The sequence below is a fragment of the Cornus florida genome, unplaced genomic scaffold (genome assembly GCF_030987335.1).
Source record: "Cornus florida cultivar Cherokee Brave unplaced genomic scaffold, ASM3098733v1 CherokeeBrave_3.0.0_Hap2_Chr09, whole genome shotgun sequence".
In the NCBI taxonomy this organism is placed as follows: Eukaryota; Viridiplantae; Streptophyta; class Magnoliopsida; order Cornales; family Cornaceae; genus Cornus; species Cornus florida.
In genome coordinates this window covers 34,791,968-34,811,953 of record NW_026775579.1, presented here as the reverse complement: position 1 = coordinate 34,811,953, position 19,986 = coordinate 34,791,968, and the positions used below count along the sequence as shown (strand labels likewise).

Below are 19,986 nucleotides of genomic sequence, written 5' to 3'. Positions count from 1 at the left end.
CAAAAACCACATCCCAAAGCATGGACATATTATGTGGTTGGCACTCAAAGAGATGTTTTATACCCTTGATTCTATTGTAATGAGGAAAAAACATTACACCAATGCCTGTTATCTTTGCCTTGCGGATTGGGAATCATTGGATCATCTTTTCTTCAAGTGCAAATACAGTTGTGCAATTTGGGAATTCATTCAGCATGTGACAAGCTACTACACCAAGCCTAACAGTTGGAGAGAGCTCATTGATTGGTGTTCTTATAATTGGTCTCGTGGTAAATGGCTCACTCATAAACTTCTTCTCTCTGCAGCTATCTATTTCATTTGGCAAGAAAGGAACACAAGGGCATTCAGAAATAAATCTTCCCCTCCCTACCTCATCATAAGAATGAACATCAGAGCTAGACTTGCTTCAATTCAACTTAAAAATGGAACTGATTTGAGCAGTATCAGTACAGTGGCAGAATTGCAGGAATTATTTGCCAAGGGTTGTCTATTTGCTAATGGCCAAACCTTGTTACTGAATTAATGCTATGGAGCTTGTTGTTTGTCATGGCTGGCAGATTGAATTAGCAGACATAGAAAAGTTGGGCTGGTAGTTGAAATACTCATTGTTTGATCAATGTATCTATGTATTGTGAGTGCAGATTTGTTTTGTTTTGTTTTGCTAGTTTTCCCTTAGGAGAATGTTCCTAAGGTTCCTTTGTCCAACTTTGAACTTGTATTTATTTTTCTCTTTTATAAAAGCTTACCCATTCAACTAAAAAAAAAAAGTCTACATATATCAATGCATCTCATGGTCAAGGTCTTGAGATTAGGTAATCTTTGAGATTAGACAATCTTCCAAAGAAGGAAGTTAATGCAGGCATTTTATATTCCTTCCAACATGAAACTAGTAGATCCAAGTGTGTGTGTGTGTGTGTGTTTTTTTTTTTTTTTTTTTCAATCTTTTCGAATGTTTATTTCTTCTCAAGAATCATTATCCGTATTATATATGTCATGCCTGGGAAAATGTAAATTATCATGAAATAAAGTTCGAATGAAAATGTAATCCAGATTATATTGAATGGTTACCTAGTCCTACCAAAGAGTTCACAATGCCACACACCTTTAAATACTTCACCCCTACCTTCCCAATTTTCCCTTGGCACAAAGTTGTGAGGTTCAAGCGCCATATACCTAGACATAGTCCCATACTTTGGCTTGGTATGAGGGGAAGACTTTACACATTGGATGCCAAACCAGTTCTCCACAAGCACTACACAAACAACTGCTACCTATGTAATTCAGATTAGGAGTCCATCGATCACTTATTCTTCAAATGGGAGTATACTTCACACATCTGGAGATTTGTTCAAGAGGTGGCAAGGTTCTACATTAGGCCAAACAGCTGGACAATGGTGTTCTTCTCATTAGAGCTCACCAGACTTCCTAATCCATAAGCTACTGCTGTGTACTTTATTTGGATGGAAAGGAATGCAAGAGCCTTTAAGAACCAATCAACCTCTTCCCACAACATTATAGCTCAAGTCAAAAGCTGTGTTAGAGCAAGACTAGCAACAACCAAGCTTAAAAACAGCTCTGACTTGAAGAAGATTTCATCTCTCTCACAACTCCAATTACTTTTCCAGCAGGGTTAATCCACAGCTTGCGGGCAAATTTTGTTAATAACCTAAAGCATGGTAGGTGAGATTGAAGTCTGAAGTTTACAGGGATGGAGTGGCCTCACACACTGCTCTTGTGGTTGGATTAAAACTGGTAGTGAAATTGGAGTTTTTCACAAAGTGGAATTTGGAGTCCAAGATTGGAAGGATTGTTTGGTGCTCCTGTTCAAGCTGGCGTGCAAAGATCAATATTGCAAAGACATTGTTATGTCCTTTTTTATTTATATCAGTCCATAAGTTAATGGCTTATGTTTGTATGGCTGTATTTTGTTTATCCCCTCAGTGGGGCTCCATGTACATTCTTCCTAAGCTATACACAAGCTTACCTTTTAATAAAAAAAAATTAAAAATTAAAAATTAAAATAAAAATAAAAATAAAAATAAATTCGAATGAAAATACTTTTTAACAAGTCATTCTTTGAGAGTGGTACCACGTCTAAAAATATCTCGGAGTATTGTAAAATTTCTCCAATCAAATAATTAATGACCTATTATTACTCCATTTAAAAGCAAAATAGGCTTTATTTATTTTTATTATTAAATTTTGGATTAAAGCTTGTAGAGAGACCTAGCTAGGGTTTTTGGTTATCCAGCATGCATACCAATGCAACTTGTAGAACACATCCTTTATTCCGTGGGAAATTCCAAGCCAGTCCAAGAATCCAATCTCTGGTGTACTGTTTGAAGAATTTGACATTTTGACTCTAAGAATCAACATTCCTTCCTCGGAGTAAAACACTTTCTTCTCCCATTTCCCTCTTTGACCCTTTCCTTTAACCTTTCCTCCTATTTCATTCATTCCCAAGAAAAAACCTTTGATTTTGATTTGGATGTGATGGTTAAGATTTTGATCAATATATACCATCACTCAAACCCTAGATTAGACTGATCATAACAGACTCCAAGGCCACAAAAAGTGACACGTGTCCATCACACAGCATGCACAATAATCCCATGTTACGTATCAAACACACCCTAAGTTCTGTTCACAAGTTAGTCTTGTCCCTATTAGCTTCACATAAAACCTTAAATCACTCCATGAAAACTGATGATCAAAGGTTTTCATGGAGTGATTTAAGGTTTTATGTATATATATATATTTGATCATCAGTTTTCGTGATTTAAGGTTTTATGTATATATATTTGTGTATCTATATGTATAGAGAGAAACCAAAGGTCAAGAAGATGCAAGAGGGTTAAAAAGGTGAAACACAGTAGCAGCTGTCAAAAGCCCAAATAAAAACCCTCTTTACTGAGTTTCTTGGAAAGTTGATTGTCTTCCAACTTATAATGGAAATGGCCTTAATTTCCTTTACTTTCTCTCTCTAGCTTTCTATTATATCTTTATATTCTGCAAGCTTAAGATCAAAAGCAAGAAGAGAAGAGAAGAGAAAAGAGGGAGAAGAAGAGATAGAGTTAGGGTTTGTGGGTGAGAGCTAGAGATATCATCATCATGGGGAGAGGAAAGATAGAGATAAAGAGGATAGAGAACCCAAGCAACAGGCAGGTCACATACTCAAAGAGAAGAAATGGGATCATGAAGAAGGCTAAGGAGATCACAGTTCTGTGTGATGCTCATGTCTCTCTTGTAATATTTGCTAGCTCTGGCAAGATGCATGAGTACTGCAGCCCTTCAACTAAGTATATACATATATATGCCTCTCTCTCTCTCTCTACACACACACACACACACACACACCCTATGAACACACACACACAACCCTTTATTAATTTTAACATTCCAAAAAAAAAAAAACCTTTATTAATTTTTCCAATATTTTTCTGGAATTTCTTTTTTCTTTTTTCTTTTGTCTTTTGGATTTATTAATTTTTCTGATTTTGATCATGATATGAAGGTTGGTTGATATCATGGATCGATATCACACACAGTCTGGAAAGAGGTTGTGGGATGCAAAGCATGAGGTAGGTTTGATTCTCTCTCTCTATCTGATGTTTTGTTCTAGATCAGATCAGTTCATTTTTTTTCCTAAAGAGTCTAAGAGGAATATGACATGGGTTTTTTTTTTTCTTTTTTGCTAAAAATATGTCAAGTAGCTCCAGCATGAATTGTATGAACAGATCTACAAATAGGATGTGGTTCTCCCCCTCCCCTCTCTCTCTAGATCTCTTTCTCTCTCTTCTCTTCATTATTCTGAAATTTTTTTAATGATAAAAAACGCAAAAGAACTAAATGAGATGTTACATCCATGAACAGATCTGGTAATAAAATGTTGTTCTCTCTCTTCCCTTTCCTTGCAAAATTTATATAACTATAAGGGTTCTCATTTTTGGTTCATTTATGAACACATAAAAGTGTAAATGTGTTTCCTTGAATAGATCTAGCTTGTACTAGTTTCTTTACTTGCTTCTTAGTTGTATCTTTTCAAAAGGGCATAAACAAGCATGTAATAGGAGGCCTTTTTTTTTTTTTTTTTTTTTTTTTTTGGTTAGATCATGGATCTGCACATATATAGCCTACCTCTTCTTCGATCTGTATCATCTTTTTATAAGCTAGCTAGCTTTTTTGTTTAGTTTTTTTTTTTTTTTTTTTAAATTATAAAATATATGTTAGTTTCTTATCATAAACTATTGGGTGTTTGAACAATATATAATGAACAAATATATATATGCATATATATTACAGAATTTGAGCAATGAAATTGATAGAATCAAGAAGGAGAATGACAGCATGCAGATTGAGCTCAGGTAAAATAGCAGCACACACACATATATATATATACATACATGTATATATTGGAAATTTAAAATAGCACATATTCTTAGCATATATATATATATGTATGTATGTATGTATCCATATTATATTTCTTGAGTCTAAGCACGCAAATATGTTTCAGGCACCTGAAGGGGGAAGATATCACATCTTTGCACTACAAAGAGCTGATGGCCATAGAGGAAGCACTCGAAAATGGTCTCACGAGTAATAGTGAAAAACAAGTAAGTTTCATGCTGTACGTAGCTAGATCGAGTATTCATCTATCTAGTAAAACACACATGATCATACATAATAATTCCAAATTAACGGTATTTGATCTTCTTTCTTTTCTGTTTCTTCTTTTTATGGCAGAGGGAAATCATCAGAATGATGAAGAAAAATGTATGTACAGATTAAACAATTCATACCTTGGGTGATATATATATATGCCTATATAACTTTTATGTTTGATTTTATTTATTTATTATTATTTAGCTTTTATGTTTGATTGAATATCATTAAATACTGTTTAAATATTTCACCTTAAAATACAAGTGCCGAAGTCTTGTAACTGGTTGTAGATAGACCAGAGATATATTGATATATAGGCTATATATATGTTTACTTATATTGTTTGGGATGAAAACTGTCCAGGAGAAAATGCTTGAGGAAGAGTACAAGCACCTCACTTATCAGTTGGTATGTCCATCATCTTACCCACGTACCGTTATTTAAACACATATTTGTGTATCTGTGTATTTGTGTGTGTATATATCTATATATCTGTTTTAGTTTTCAAATCAACAAAAAAGTTCCTTATGTTTTAAATTAACTCCAAGAAGGATTTTGATAATTCAGGTCAGTTGATGAATTCTGACATACAAATCCCTTTTGTAGCACGACTAGAGAATCTGCTTGGGCTTTATAGTTTATCTTGTACCGTCTTCTTTTTCAATAATATAAAACTGATATATCTATCACAAAATATATTAGTATTAATTATTAAGTACATATAACCATCAATGTATTGGTTTCATCTCAAGTAATATGTTTTTCATAAAGAATATTCTGTTGTGTCAAGGTTTATACACATCACATTATTAACTAGACTGTAGTTAAATTCTGTGTCCATTAATATATATCAATGTGATATATAAAAATTCTTTGAAGCAAATCAATTCATTTGTTTCAGTGAACTTGAAACCGATATAAACCTACTTACCGGAAAAAATAAAAAAAAACTGATATAAACTTAAATATGGTGTTAATGCTAATGGCAAAACAATGAACAAAACAACTGATTCAACCACAAATTAGATGTTAATCTTCATGGAAGCGCGGTTTCTCTATTTTTGGATATCAATAACTTTCTTATTGCCTATTTGCTGAATATTAATTTCTGGTATTTATTTGACAGCAAAAACAAGAGTTGGTTATGGAGGGTAATCTGAGAGAGATGGAGGATGGATTCCATCAGAGATTGAGAGACTTCCAGCCCCAGATGCCATTTTCCTTCCGTGTGCAGCCAATTCAGCCAAATTTACAGGACAGAATGTAGACCAGCTAGCTGCATGTTGATCCTATATATATATTTATATATATCAGAACTCTCGTTGGGGTCTTATTTGAAGAACTTACAAATTAAAGTCTTCTACTTGAAGGGTTTGTATTATTAATAGTGGAGAGATCTTAAACTCCTTAAGCAAGTAATTCTGAACTTTTAATATGGTAAACTTGGTTTATTAGACAATTAATTAGTACTGCATGAAAACTTTGGTCACTAGTACCTTAAGGTTTATTATGATCTAATGTTGGGCTAGCTAAATTTTAGATAAATGTTTCTTGCTTTCGATTATGTATTTTATCATCCTTCTCTCCCATAATTGAATTGAATGTTTGTCATGCTTATCATCATTAGTATCATATGCTTCTCTCCCGTGATTTTTTTTTTTTTTTTTTTTTACACTTATGGTTCAGTTCTGCAAAAACTATTCAATTTTGCGAAATAGTAAATGGAATTCCAGAGATTTATAAAACACGGTTATATGGAAATAGACCTTTTTTTTTTTTTTTCAACTGAATTCTTATAGAACATTTTTCAGCTCCATTTATTTATTTTTTTATTGTGAGATAAAATGATTAAATCAGCTCTACTGCCCCTCTCCACTGTGTGTCAGTGTGTATATAGGCATATGCAAAACCGCCTGACCAGAATTGACGTGCGATGTGGAGTCCTTCTCCCTGTGTTGTGTAATGGTCACGTTTAGTTTCTTTTAGTTGGGCTGTATTGGCTTGGGCCTGTTTTGTGTGGGCTGCTTTCATTTGGTTTAACTTCATTGTACTTTCTATTTATCTATAATATTTACCTTACCTTCCAAAAAAAAAAAAAAAAAAATCCTTTGGATATATCTATATATGCTTTGGGGCTGTACTTGAGCCTTTTGTTTGTATACACTTTTTCTTTTCTTTTTTTTTTTTTTTTTTTTTTTTTTTTTAACGTGAGCAAAGAAACCTATAATTTCAATATTTTTTTGTAATGAATTATTCTTTTTTTTTTTTCATTTTTTCTCGAAAAGTTATTTTTTCTTTTTTCTTTTCTTCAAGAGGTCACTCATCCTAGTGCTACATTATTTTAGTATTTTTATCATCTGAAGTGAATGTTGCTGGCTACAAATTGTGATACATGTTAATTGGCTTATTTAACAATTTTCCATCTTGATAAAAAGTTAATTTTATTTATTTTCCTTAAAACCTGTTTATTTTAGTATCCTTGAAACCCTGATGCCCTTGGCAGGTAGGTCAATCAAGCACAGTCCTTGTTGAGGATGGATTTTGCGCAACTCAGATCTGATCTGACCCAATCCGACTTCCTGAACAGAGAGAAGAAAAAGTGATCCTACAAACACCAGTGTGTTACCGGTGGAGTAGGCTCCGACGACCAAGTCAGTGGGCGGAGTAATCTCTTCAAAGAAATCAAGAAATTGAGTTAGGGTTTATTGCGTCCCCCCAAACGTTGATTACCCCGCCTTTTTTATAGGGCTTAGGTTAAGATGTCACGTAGAATTACCTTATTGTAATCTGTAGACTTAATCCTCATCGTAATCTTTAATCCTTATCACAAGCTTTAATCATTATCGTAATCTGTAAAGCCTATCTCAATCTGTAATCCTTATCGTAATCTGCAGAGCCTATCTCAATAGTGCGTTAATTTAGCAATCTTCCATTAATTATGGATATTTAAATTATACATCCATCAGTTGCCCCCCGTTTCGGAGGATTGCTTGTCAAACCACCGGAACGTTAACTCTAAAATGTCACACAATAATATATAATTAGAATTGCAGAGCCTTGTCTATTAACCTGACTTATATTGTCATTTCGCGAATACAGTCGGGGGTCATAGTATCACATTGGCAGCTCGTATATGTGGCAAGCTCGTATATTTGTCGTATATTGGCAAGCTTGTATATTTGTCGTAGTGCCACATTGGCAGCTCGTATATGTGGCAAGCTGCCATACTAGTAGTCTACCGTTATGTGGCAAGCTGCCATGCCATGCTGCCGTGGCAAGCTGTCCTGCTGGCATGCTGCCGTTATTTGGCAAGTTGCCCTGCTGGCATGCTACCTTTATTTGGCAGGCATGCTGCTTTTATTTGGCAAGCTGCCCTGCTAGCATGCTGCCTTTATTTGGCAAGTTGTTATGCTAGCATGCTGCCGTTATTTGGCAAGCTGACCTGCTGACATGCTGCCTTTATTTGGCAAGCTGTCATGCTGGTATGCTGTCGTTATTTGGAAAGCTGCCATGCTGGCATGCTGCCTTTATTTGGCAGACATGCTGCTTTTATTTGGCAAGCTGCCCTGCTGCCTTTATTTGGCAAGCTGTTATGCTAGCATGCTGCCGTTATTTGGCAAGCTGCCCTGCTGACATGCTGCCTTTATTTGGCAGGCATGCTGCTTTTATTTGGCAAGCTGCCCTACTGGCATGCTGCCTTTATTTGGCAAGCTGCCCTGCTGGCATGCTGCCTTTATTTGGCAGGCATGCTGCTTTTATTTGGCAAGCTGCCCTGCTGGCATGCTGCCTTTATTTGGCAAGCTGCCCTGCTGGCATGCTGCTGTTATTTTATACTTGATTTTATTGACATCTTTAGTCGGCTCGTCCCTTTAATAAGGAAAGTAGATTAAGACGACTTTCACACAGCTCGTAATAAGGTAAGTAGATGAATACGGGCTTCACTCAGCTCACCCTTTAACAAGGGAAGTAGATGTATACGAGCTTCACTCAGCTCACCCTTTAACAAGGGAAGTAGATGTATACGAGCTTCACTCAACTCACCCTTTAACAGGGGAAGTAGATGTATACGAGCTTCACTCAGCTCACCCTTTAACAAGGGAAGTAGATTACTATGAGTTTCACCCAGCTCACCCTTTAACAAGGGAAGTAGATTACTATGAGCTTCACCCAGCTCACCCTTTAACAAGGGAAGTAGATTATTATGAGTTTCACTCAGCTCGCCCTTTAACAAGAAAAGGAGATTATTATGAGCTTCACCCAGCTCGCCCTTTAACAAGGAAAAGAGATTATTATGAGTTTCACCCAGCTCGCCTGATAATATTTCTTTAGATACTCAACATTCCATGGGTGAATCAGTGGCTTTCCCTTTAAGTCCTCCAACCAGTATGTTCCTGGTCGCTGACATCGCGTAACTTTGTACGGTCCTTCCCATTTGGGACCTAATTTCCCTATGGTTGAATCCTTAGTTGCCTGAGTAACTTTGCGGAGTACTAAATCTCCTACTGAGAACCTCTTAGGCTTGACCCGAGCATTGTAATACTTAGAAACCTTCTGTTGATAGGCAGCCATCCTAATCTGGGCTAGGTCTCTCCTTTCTTCGATTAGGTCCAAGCTTATTTCCAACTCCCTTTCGTTCTGCTTGGGCTCGTAGTGCTCAGTCCTAAAACTTGTTAGGGCAATCTCTACAGGTACTACGGCCTCACTTCCAAACGGTAAAAGAAAAGGGGTTTCCCCTGTAGGAGTCCTTGCAGTAGTACGGTAAGCCCACAGTACACTCGGCAGTTGCTTAGGCCACAGTCCCTTTGCAGCATCAAGTCGAGTCTTGATCATCTGAAGGATTGTTCTGTTAGTGACTTCGGCCTGTCCATTCGCCTGGGGATGTCCTGGCGATGAGAAATGAATTTGAATCCTGAGCTCGGAACAAAATTTTTGGAAGTCAGAGTTATCGAACTGTTTTGCATTGTCTGTGACAATCACTCTCTAGGAATCCCAAATCTGCAAACTATTGATTTCCATACGAACTTCCTTATATTGTTCTCTGTGATTTTGGCCAGAGGCTTAGCTTCTACCCATTTAGTGAAGTAATCAACCATAACAATGGCATACTTAGTCTGCCCTTTGCCTTTGACGAGAGGGCCAATCAAGTCCATTCCCCATTGAGCAAATGGCCATGATCCTAACATGGGAGTCATCTCCTCTGACGGTTGTCTCGGGATGTTGGCAAATCGTTGACATTTGTCGCACTTTTTAACGAAGTCAAGTGCATCTTTCTGCATGGTGGGCCAATAGTATCCTTGTCGGATGGCCTTGTTAGCAAGTGACCTACCCCCAGCATGGTTTCCATAAACTCCTAGGTGGATCTCCCTTAAAATGTAGTCAGCTTCCTCGCTAGAAACGCATCGTAAATACGGCATGGAGAAGCTTCTCTTGTAGAGCACCCCTTTGATAAGCGTATACCTAGCTACCCGCATCTTGACCTTTCGAGCTTCTGCTCGGTCTGTTAGTAGCACTCCATCCTTGATATATCTGATGATAGGATCTGCCCCTTCCACACTCAATATCGCTTGTTGCACTTCAATTTGTCTCTCCTGAGATATAAATGGTTCATCCAAATATTCCAGTGGTATATTCTTATTGATCTCAGGTTCAATGCAGTAGCTAGCCGGGCTAAAGCGTCTGCTTTCCCATTCTCTTCTCGTGGTATTTGATGAATTGAGAATCTTTGGAAGTGATTCTTTAATTCCTTCACCTTTTGTAGGTAACTCTTCATCTTCTCGTCTCGTGCCTCATATTCCGCTTGAACTTGTCCAGCGACCAGCTCGGAGTCGGTGTAATTGCTCAACCCCTAGGGCATTTACCACTTTTAATCCTGCTATCAAGGCTTTGTACTCTGTTTTGTTGTTGGTTGCGTTGAAACCAAACCGAAGTGCATACTGTATACTTTCTCCCTCTGGGGAGACAAGAACAAGCCCCGCTCCGCTAGCCTAAACATTAGATGACCTATTCATGAACAAGTCCCAGACTACTTCTGGGCCCATCTGCTCACTTAAACCTGGTTCTGTCGAAAATTGGGGTTGTTTCTCCTCTTCTGGAGGGGTAAACTCAGCTAAGAAATCAGCCAACACCTGAGCCTTTACTGCTGTTCTTGGCTTATACTGAATGTCGAACTCCCCTAACTCTACTGACCACTTCATCAGTCGACCAGAGCTTTCTGGCTTGTGTAGGACCTATCGAAGGGGTTGATCTGTTAGGACCACAATCGTATGCGCTTGAAAGTATGGTCTTAGTTTCCTGGCGGATACAATTAAAGCAAAGGCCAACTGTTCCATCCTTGGATATCTTTCCTCCGCACCCCTAAGTGCTTTGCTCACGAAGTATACTAGCCTTTGGACCCCTTCTTCTTCTCGTTTCAGAGCTGAACTGATAGCTGTCGTGGAGACTGCAAGGTATATGTATAGTTCCTCTCCCGGTATGGTTTGAGACAGTAGTAGGGGAGAACTAAGGTATTGCTTTAGTTCTTTGAATGCCTGCTCACACTCTGGGGTCCATTCAAAAGCCTTCCTTAGCACACGAAAGAAAGGTAGACACCTGTCAGTTGACCGAAAGATTAGCCTACTCAAGGCAGCAATCTTCCCTGTTAGTCATTGTAGATCCTTGGTTGATCTTGGCGATCTCATGTCAATGACTGCTCGGATCTTCTCTGGATTGGCCTCAATTCCTCTTCTGCTTACCATATATCCCAAGAAATTTCCTGAGGAAACCCTAAAGGCACACTTGCTGGGGTTGAGTTTCATCTTATGCCTACGTACCTCGAAGGTCTATTGCAGGTCAGTCAAATAGTCTTCAGCTTTTAAGCTTTTCACCAACATGTCATTAACATATACCTCCATGTTTCTACCAATTTGACGCTTAAACATTGCATTCACTAGCCTCTGGTATGTTGCACCAGCGTTCTTGAGCCCAAACGGCATTACTTTGTAACAGTACAAACCTCTATCAGTGATGAAGGTCATTATTTCTCTATCTGAGGTGTACATAGATATCTGGTTGTATCCAGAATATGCATCCATGAAACTTAATAGTTCGTGTCCAATCGTTCCCTCAACGAGCATATCGATTCTTGGGAGAGGAAAGCTGTCCTTCGGGCAAGCCTTGTTAAGGTCGGTGAAATCCACACATAGCCTCCACTTTCCATTTGCCTTCTTCACTAGGACCACATTTGCCAACCAGTCAGGATAGTACACCTCTTGAATAAAGTCGGCTTTTAAGAGCTTTTCCACCTCTTCTGATATAGCTTGATTCCTTTCTGGAGCAAAAGTCCTCCTCTTTTGTCTGACAGGTTTGAAGTCAGGATTTACATTTAGGCGGTGCTCCATGATAGTGGGGTCTATACCCGGCATGTCTTCATGTACCCATGCAAATACGTCTTGATTTTTCCTGAGGAATTGAGTAAGTTCATCTTTGATACCTGGGGGGAGTAAAGACCCTATACTCACTTTTTTCTCGGGCTCACCATCACCAAGGATGACCTCTTCTAGCTCCTCTGTAGGTTCCGCTTTATGAAAATTTGGTCTATCTTTCCCTTCCAGCCCTTCAATCGTAAATACCTCTTGCGATTTTGTTTTTCTGAGAGAGGCAACATAACATTCGCGAGCTATTATTTGGTCCCCTCTTAGCTCTCCCATACCATATTCAGTTAGGAAATGCATCAGGAGATGGTAAGTGGACGTGATTGCTTTCATGGCATTCAATGTTGTCCTCCCCAGGATAATATTATATGATGATGGGCAGTCCACCACTACAAAGTCCACCATTACAGTGACCTGCTTTGGATTGGCTCCTGCAGTAACTGGAAGGGTAACTGCCACCAGTGGATATACTTTGTCGCCTGAAAATCCCACCAGTGGTGACTTCATGGGTCAGAGCTTCTCTTGGCCGATTTTCAATTTCTCGTACGCCCTAAGAAATAGTATGTCAGCCGAGCTACCATTGTCTATCAGTATTCGTCGAACAGTGAAATTAGCAACGACCATGGAAACTACCAGAGGGTCATCATGGGGCTGGTGAATTCCCTTATCATCTTCTTCAGAAAAGGTTATGACCGGCTCCTCAACTCGAGGTAATTTTGTTGGAAGACTTGTCATTCCAACTTCATTCACCTCTGAAAAACTCCGAATTCTCTTAGCATAAGCCCTCCGAGCCGAACTTGTCTCACCACCACCAGCGAAGCCACCCGATATAACTTTGATCTCACCTATTGGTTGGTGTTGAGGAGGGCGATCATCTCGGCCCTCCTGGGCTGGGTTGGAGCCTCCTTTTCGATTTCTAGTTGTGAATTTGCGTAAATGACCTTTACAAACAAGGTTCTCGATCTGGTTTTTGAGGTCGAAACAATCTTCTGTGTTATGTCCATGATCCCGGTGAAACCTACAGTATTTATCTCGAGACCTCTTTGTTGGACCAGCTTTTAGCTTTGGCGGCCATTTTAATGATGCGTCATCTTGAATCTGCAGAAAGACTTGCTCTACAGATGTATTTAGGGGGGTATAGTTATTATACCTGTCTGGGCTCGGGCGGCGAGACGATCTGTCAGCCTGGTTGTATTCCATTCAGAAGACCGATGGTGATGGCTCCTCTGTTGACCCCCTATTTGACTAAGCTCAACGTCGTTGTTAACCCTATGGGAGTCATTGTTGGGTACTTCACTGTTTCTCTCCTCGTTGGGGGCAGCTAAGCGTTGCAGAATTATCGCATTTTGCTGGACTAACTGGTTCACCAGTTGTTCCAACGCTGCGATGCGTTCCTGATCGTTTGGGACGACGGGGGGTTGCCCCGTTGAAGTCCCTGCATCAGAAGCCTGCAACCCTTCGTCCTCGCCAGCAGCCAGACCAGATCGCAATCGAACCATGCTTTATTTAGAGAACAAAAATAATTTCCCACAGACGGCGCCAACTGTTGAGGATGGATTCTGCGTAACCCAGATCTGATCTGATCCAATCCAACTTCCTGAGCAGAAAGAAGAAAAAGTGATCTTACAAACACCGGTGGAGTAGGCTCCGACGAACAAGACAGTGGGCGGAGTAATCTCTTCAAAGAAATCAAGAAATTGAGTTAGGGTTTATTGCATCCCCCCAAACGTTGATTACCCCGCCTTTTTTATAGGGCTTAGGTTAAGATGTCACGTAGAATTACCTTATTGTAATCTGTAGACTTAATCCTCATCGTAATCTTTAATCCTTATCACAATCTTTAATCGTTATCGTAATCTGTAAAGCCTATCTCAATCTGTAATCCTTATCGTAATCTACAGAGCCTATCTCAATAGTGCATTAATTTAGCAATCTTCCCTTAATTATGGATATTTAAATTATACATCCACCAGTCCTATTATTTTAGTCATTTAAATTATTTTAGTATTTCCTCTTCCTTTTGAAGTGACATGTGAGGTTCAAATTCTGGTAGAGGCAAATAATTGTTCGACCTAATGTGAGTTTCTTACAAAATAATAATAATAATAATAATAATACCTGCTTTTGGCAAACACATTTTGATACAAATTCTTAGTTTGTACGTAGTAATTGCTAATGAGTATATATTGATATTACTCTCATTTAGTTATATATGTTATCATTGCAGTTGTAGTTGTCATGTTTGGATTGTGTTATAGTTTCCTACCTCTTGGTGTTTGTGAAAAGTAATTGCTAATGAGTATATATTGATATTACTCTCATTTAGTTATATATGTTATCATTGCAGTTGTAGTTGTCATGTTTGGATTGTGTTATAGTTTCCTACCTCTTGGTGTTTGTGAAAACACAATTTTTTGCAACTATTGATGCTTGTGGAATTGATGGATGGTTGTGTACATTTAGAAATTTTGGTAAGAGAATGAGATGGGGATCAAAATAACTTGGAATGAATTGGTTTCCTTATATACGAATTAGGGACACTTGTGTCATTTCTCTTTTAAGAATATAGGGCATTTGCAAGGGCGGCCCACCCCAAAAAAAAAAAAAAAAATTACTATACTAATTTTAGCCCAGCCCAAAAAAAATTTATTAATAGTATTAACCCAACCCAAAATTAACCTACCCAATCAAGCCCAAGTCAATTCAGCCATCATACTAAAATAAAGGCCCAAGCCAAATTAGCCCAGCCGGCCCTGACCCAAGGTGACAAAGGTGTCGCTTAGGGCCTCAAAATTTTTGGGGTCTCAAAATTTATAGGCCCATGGATGATGTGCCACGAGAAAAAAATACATATTTTTAGGGCAAATCATTTCAGCATCCCCAATCGCCTCCATCTCTATTCTCGTTCTCAACTCTGAACTTGCCCTCTCTCTCTCTGCAACTGCAATCTTGATTTTGTGTAGGGTTTCAAAACTCATTAGTTTAAGAATGAGGCTTGCTGCTAAGAGAGATGGGGGAGTTTCAAAGGGTGGTTGCCCCTCTCTGTCAAATGGATGATCCCTGAACTATAAATCATATCATCCACAGAGCCGATGATTTCAAACAAACCAGTGACCGTTAAATCAACAACCCTTCTTTGCTTTTTCTTGTTTAAAATATATATATATAATAATAATAATAATAAATTGAATCTCTCTTTCTCTCTCTCTCTCTAAAACTGTATGGTGAGGCTGTGATGATATACTATGTATTTGTATAAATCGGACGCTAGATCGTATATTGGCGAGGCAATTCAGAGGGTCCGTGAAAGATTGCTTCTTTCTTTCACTGGACAACTGTTGTTGCAGCCATTGCGGTGTGGCACAATATCTGATCAAAGCCCAATCTGAGCCACCCCACCTCTATTACCTTCTATATATGTTTTTCATTTTTTTTTTCTTTTTTATCAGTTTAAATTTGTAGAAGTTTCTTTTTTTTTTTCAAAGAGAAAATCTGAATTTGGTTTTTGCATTGTTCGAGTATTCTGTGTCAACTTGAGTAAATTTGGTATAAAAACTTGGTTGGATTGTAGTTTGATTAGTAAATTAATCATGTTTTGAACTTGTACTCTATTTGAGAATTATACATTACATGGTAATGGGATTGTGTTAGTGAGTTTACTTAGGACCAAAGCTTTAATTATGGTACTAGACCCAGCACAAATTATGGTACTAGACCCAGCACAAATTATGGTACTAGACCGAACACCAGCTTTAATTATGCAATTAACGGGAAGAGAGCCCTACAATGCAATTATCAAGTCAATACAACGAAATGTGCTTAAAGGAATGTTTTTCCTGAGAACAAAAGGATAGCATGTACAAAAAAAAAACAATCCATGAAATTAAGGCAGCAATAAAATTGTTGTAAAAAATTTGTTGGGTGATAACCCACAAATGCACAAGTTAAAATGTACAATTCATCAAAATGTGATTGTGTGCGTGTGTGAGGAAAATGTGATTGTGTGCGTGTGTGCCCACACATGCAAAGAGGGAGAGAGTAACAAAGATAAAATAAAGTTCCATCGCCAATTCACCTCTAGGGGAAAACAATTCTTTAGTTACAAGTCTGGTAATTCTGTTCCCATCTAGTCTAACAACTCCTTTTACATGAATCATACAAAATATATATTTCTACATTGTTGAAACCTCCTATTTCTATTCCCTTCTAGTCTAACAACTCCTTTCACATGAATCATACAAAATATATATTTCTACATTGTTGAAACCTCCTATTTCTATTCCCTTCTAGTCTAACAACTCCTTCCACATGAATCATATAAAATATATATTTCTATATTGTTGAAAACTCATATTTCTATTCCCTTCTAGTCTAACAATTCCTTTCACATAGATCCTATAAAATATATATCAAGCATCTACTTCATATCCCACCTTGATGGCCAAATCTGCCACCCCTGTTCTGAAATGCCCCACCTCTTCCAACTGGAAGTATTCCTCTACCGTTGCCAACTACAAGAACCAATAGGCAATTTACTTTTTGTTTGATTAAAAAACACAATTAGCAATAATTTTTGACATCTAACCAAACTTACTTTTTCATTGATTTAAATGAATTTGTAATTCTAGAAACGCCAATTCAAGAAACACACAAGTACTTATACCTTCACTCTTTTTCTTATCTCTCTCTTTCCTCTTAAGTACTCTCTTCATTCTCTTATTTTAATCAATTTATCTTTTTGGATAAAATTACAGGTAACACATTAGCCTTGGTTGATTAGTTATGGTAGGTGTATCAAAAAGGGCAATCACATTCACCTTTTAGCAAAACTAAATTACACAAAAGGAATTCAACTGCTAAAGCAATCAAAGGCAACAAAACAAAATGATGTAAAATAAAACCCACTCCCTTCCGTAGTATAAAGAAACCCAATGAAGAAGATTTAATAGGCATATGAAATATTTTAGGGCAAATTACACAGACACCCTCTGAGTTTTGGTCATTTTTCAGCTAGATGAAGATTTGGGTTTTAACTTTCACTTACACCCCAATTTACTCTTTGGCTTCAAACACGTGCGAATTGACCCTTTTACCGTCAAATTTTTAATACAAAATATCTTTAATCTTAAATGACATAAAAACCCCTTTACAATTTTGAGTTTCATCTCTTTCATATGCATTTTATGATTCTTTAAACTCATACATATACATATATATTTGTATATGATGTGGGACAAAATTCTGCACAGTTCGACAAACAGTCCAACAAGTCCGTTTTTGACAAATCAATAGTGTTTATTTGGGTGAAAATGACGTATTGAGAAAAACCCACCAGTTTAAGCTTGTGGGCCATGCTGGTTGTCGGCTAAAAACCTTCGTAGGGCTCCGAAATCGCATTTATTGTGTTATAAGAGGCCTGCCGATTATTTCGGGATTTTTGTTCGATGCCTTAATGAAGTCTGAATGCTCTGAGATTTTGTATTTAGTAGTTTTATTTTATTAGGTTTCTTTCTCTATTTTTCCAGAATTTTTAGAGAAAATTTATTTTTAGACTTATTTCTAGGATTAGTTTCATTGTGTTTTTAATTTCCTTCTAGTATTGGGGTTTCTCTATTATAAATATTCATGTATTACAGTAGCAAATTATAACCTTTTATTAATCATATTTCAGAATTCTTTATGAATTTATCTCTTATTTTGTGGATTCAAAATACCTACTTTGTGGATTCAAAGTAACATGTTCCTTGTGAACAAATTTATCACTTCTGCTTACGTCAGTTAATATCAGAACCTTGTCGTACCCTAGTCTGATGACAATTGCTCGTTTTGGTAGCTCCCAGTTTGGCGACGATTATTGCAGAGTGAAGTTCCCTTGGGTAGCCACGCATACTCAAGATCGGTTCATAGCAATTGGTTTTGGAATTGGTGGCAACCAGGTTCGTGGTTCAGTTTGAGTTCGCGCTGATGATGTGTCTCACAACCAACCGAATATGGGTTATGTTCATGTTTATCCATGTAAGCCACTAGCCGATGCTGATTATTTCATTGATTCTTCTGATGATGAGGAGTTCGTATTCAGTGATCAAGTTAGATGCAATAATTGTGAATTTCGGGTAAAACTTGATCTACTTATTTTTCATGTAAGTATTATTATTGAAGATGTCTTGGACTGGCTTGAAGAAGTTGAAGAATTTTTCAAGTATTTTGATGTACCTAAAACCAAGCAAATTCCTCTTGTTGCCTTCAAGCTTAAAGGAACTTGTTGCCTTCAAGCTTAAAGGATGGGCTTCAGCTAGGTGGGAACAAACACGGATTCACCGAAGGAGGCAAGGAAAACAACTTGTAAAAACATCTTTAATAATTTTTCCAAATCAGATTTCCAAGGAATGTTATTTTATTTAAAAACAAAATGTGGTATGAATTCTTTCATACCACCTTGGACATCTAATTTGGAAAAATTATTAACCCGCTGATTATCAATTAATTCTTGTTACTTAATTTCAACATCGAACTCTGTGTCACCATCTTCTTCTTTTGTTGTACTAAAGTGCATTTCTGTATCAACCAACTCTTGCGAATGAATTAATGTTTTTACATCCTTGACTTCATTTTCTTCAACCATAATAGGTGAATCAACAACAATTTTCGTTTGATCATCCTCAATAATGCCAGCCATTGCCTCAACAAAATTATTATTATTCTTGATGCCACTATCTTTCTTGTAAAGTTTCTCTGTAAAATTTTTGACAGATGGGCTCTCTTTCTGACAATTCTGATATTTTTGAAACATCAACTCCTCATAATTTGGTGGTAGGTATTTAGCCATTACTAACCTTTTCATCTTATACCAAAACCACATAGGCTGTTTTCCTTGCCTCCTCCGGTGAATCCGTGTTTGTTCCCACCCAGCTGAAGCCCATCCTTTAAGCTTTGAAGGCAACAAGTTCCTTTAAGTTTGAAGGCAACAAGAGGAACTTGCTTGGTTTCAGGTACATCAAAATACTTGAAAAATTCTTTAACACTTCAAGCCAGTCCAAGACATCTTCAATAATAATACTTACATGAAAAGTAAGTAGATCAAGTTTTACCTGAAATTCACGATTATTGCATCTACCTTGATCACTGAATATGAACTCCTCATCATCAGAAGAATCATCGAAATAATCCGCATCAATTGGTGGCCTACATGGATAAACAGGAACATAACCCATATTCGGTTGGCTGCGAGACACATCATCAGCGCGAACTCAAACTGAACCACGAACTTGGTTGCCACCAATTCCAAAACTAATTGCTACAAACCGATCTTGAGTATGCATGGCTGCCCAAGGGACTTCACTCTGCGATAATCGTTGGCAAAGCAGGTGCTACCAAAATGAGCAATTGTCATCAAACTAGGGTACAACAAAGCTCTGATACTAACTGACATAAGCAGAAGCGATAAATTTGTTCACAAAGAATAGGTTACTTTGAATCCACAAAGTATGTGTTTTGAATCCACAAAATAACAGATAAATTCATAAAGAATTCTGAAATATTATTGATAAAAGGTTGTATTTTGCTATTGCAATACATGAATATTTATAATAGAGAAACCCCAACACTAGAAGGAAATTAAAAACACAATGAAACTAATCCTAGAAATAAGTCTAAAAATAAATTTTCTCTAAAAATTCTAGAAAAATAGAGAAAGAAACCTAATCAAATAAAACTACTAAATATAAAACCTTGGAGCATTCGGACTTCGTTAAGGTATTGAACAAAAATCCCGAAATAATCGGCACGCCACCCATAACACAATAAATGCAATTTCGGAGCCCTAAACGAAGATTTTCAGCCGACAACCAACATAGCCCACAAGCTTAAGCTAGTGCGTTTTCTCAATACGTCGTTTCCACCCAAAAAGCACTAT

The 19,986-nt window shown here is 37.5% G+C and overlaps 3 protein-coding genes across 3 annotated transcripts; 2 read left to right on the top strand and 1 right to left on the bottom strand.

The window, feature by feature from the left end:
- The first annotated feature begins 79 nt into the window (after positions 1–79).
- Positions 80–523, top strand: LOC132272474 (uncharacterized). Its single transcript, XM_059773620.1, has one exon. The coding sequence runs from the start codon at positions 80–82 to the stop codon at positions 521–523; it is 444 nt and encodes a 147-aa protein (XP_059629603.1).
- Positions 524–3,055: 2,532 nt separating this feature from the next.
- On the top strand, positions 3,056–7,180 carry LOC132273241 (agamous-like MADS-box protein MADS9). The gene is made up of 7 exons (XM_059774239.1): positions 3,056–3,299; positions 3,515–3,581; positions 4,303–4,364; positions 4,517–4,616; positions 4,747–4,776; positions 5,029–5,073; positions 5,792–7,180. The coding sequence occupies exons 1-7, from the start codon at positions 3,112–3,114 to the stop codon at positions 5,930–5,932; spliced, it is 633 nt and encodes a 210-aa protein (XP_059630222.1). The 5' UTR covers positions 3,056–3,111; the 3' UTR covers positions 5,933–7,180.
- Positions 7,181–12,584: 5,404 nt separating this feature from the next.
- On the bottom strand, positions 12,585–13,573 carry LOC132272473 (uncharacterized). Its single transcript, XM_059773619.1, has 2 exons — positions 13,225–13,573; positions 12,585–13,189 (listed from the first exon to the last, which is right to left on the bottom strand). Exons 1-2 carry the CDS (start codon positions 13,571–13,573, stop codon positions 12,585–12,587), a joined length of 954 nt encoding a protein of 317 aa, XP_059629602.1.
- Between the last annotated feature and the right edge of the window lie 6,413 nt (positions 13,574–19,986).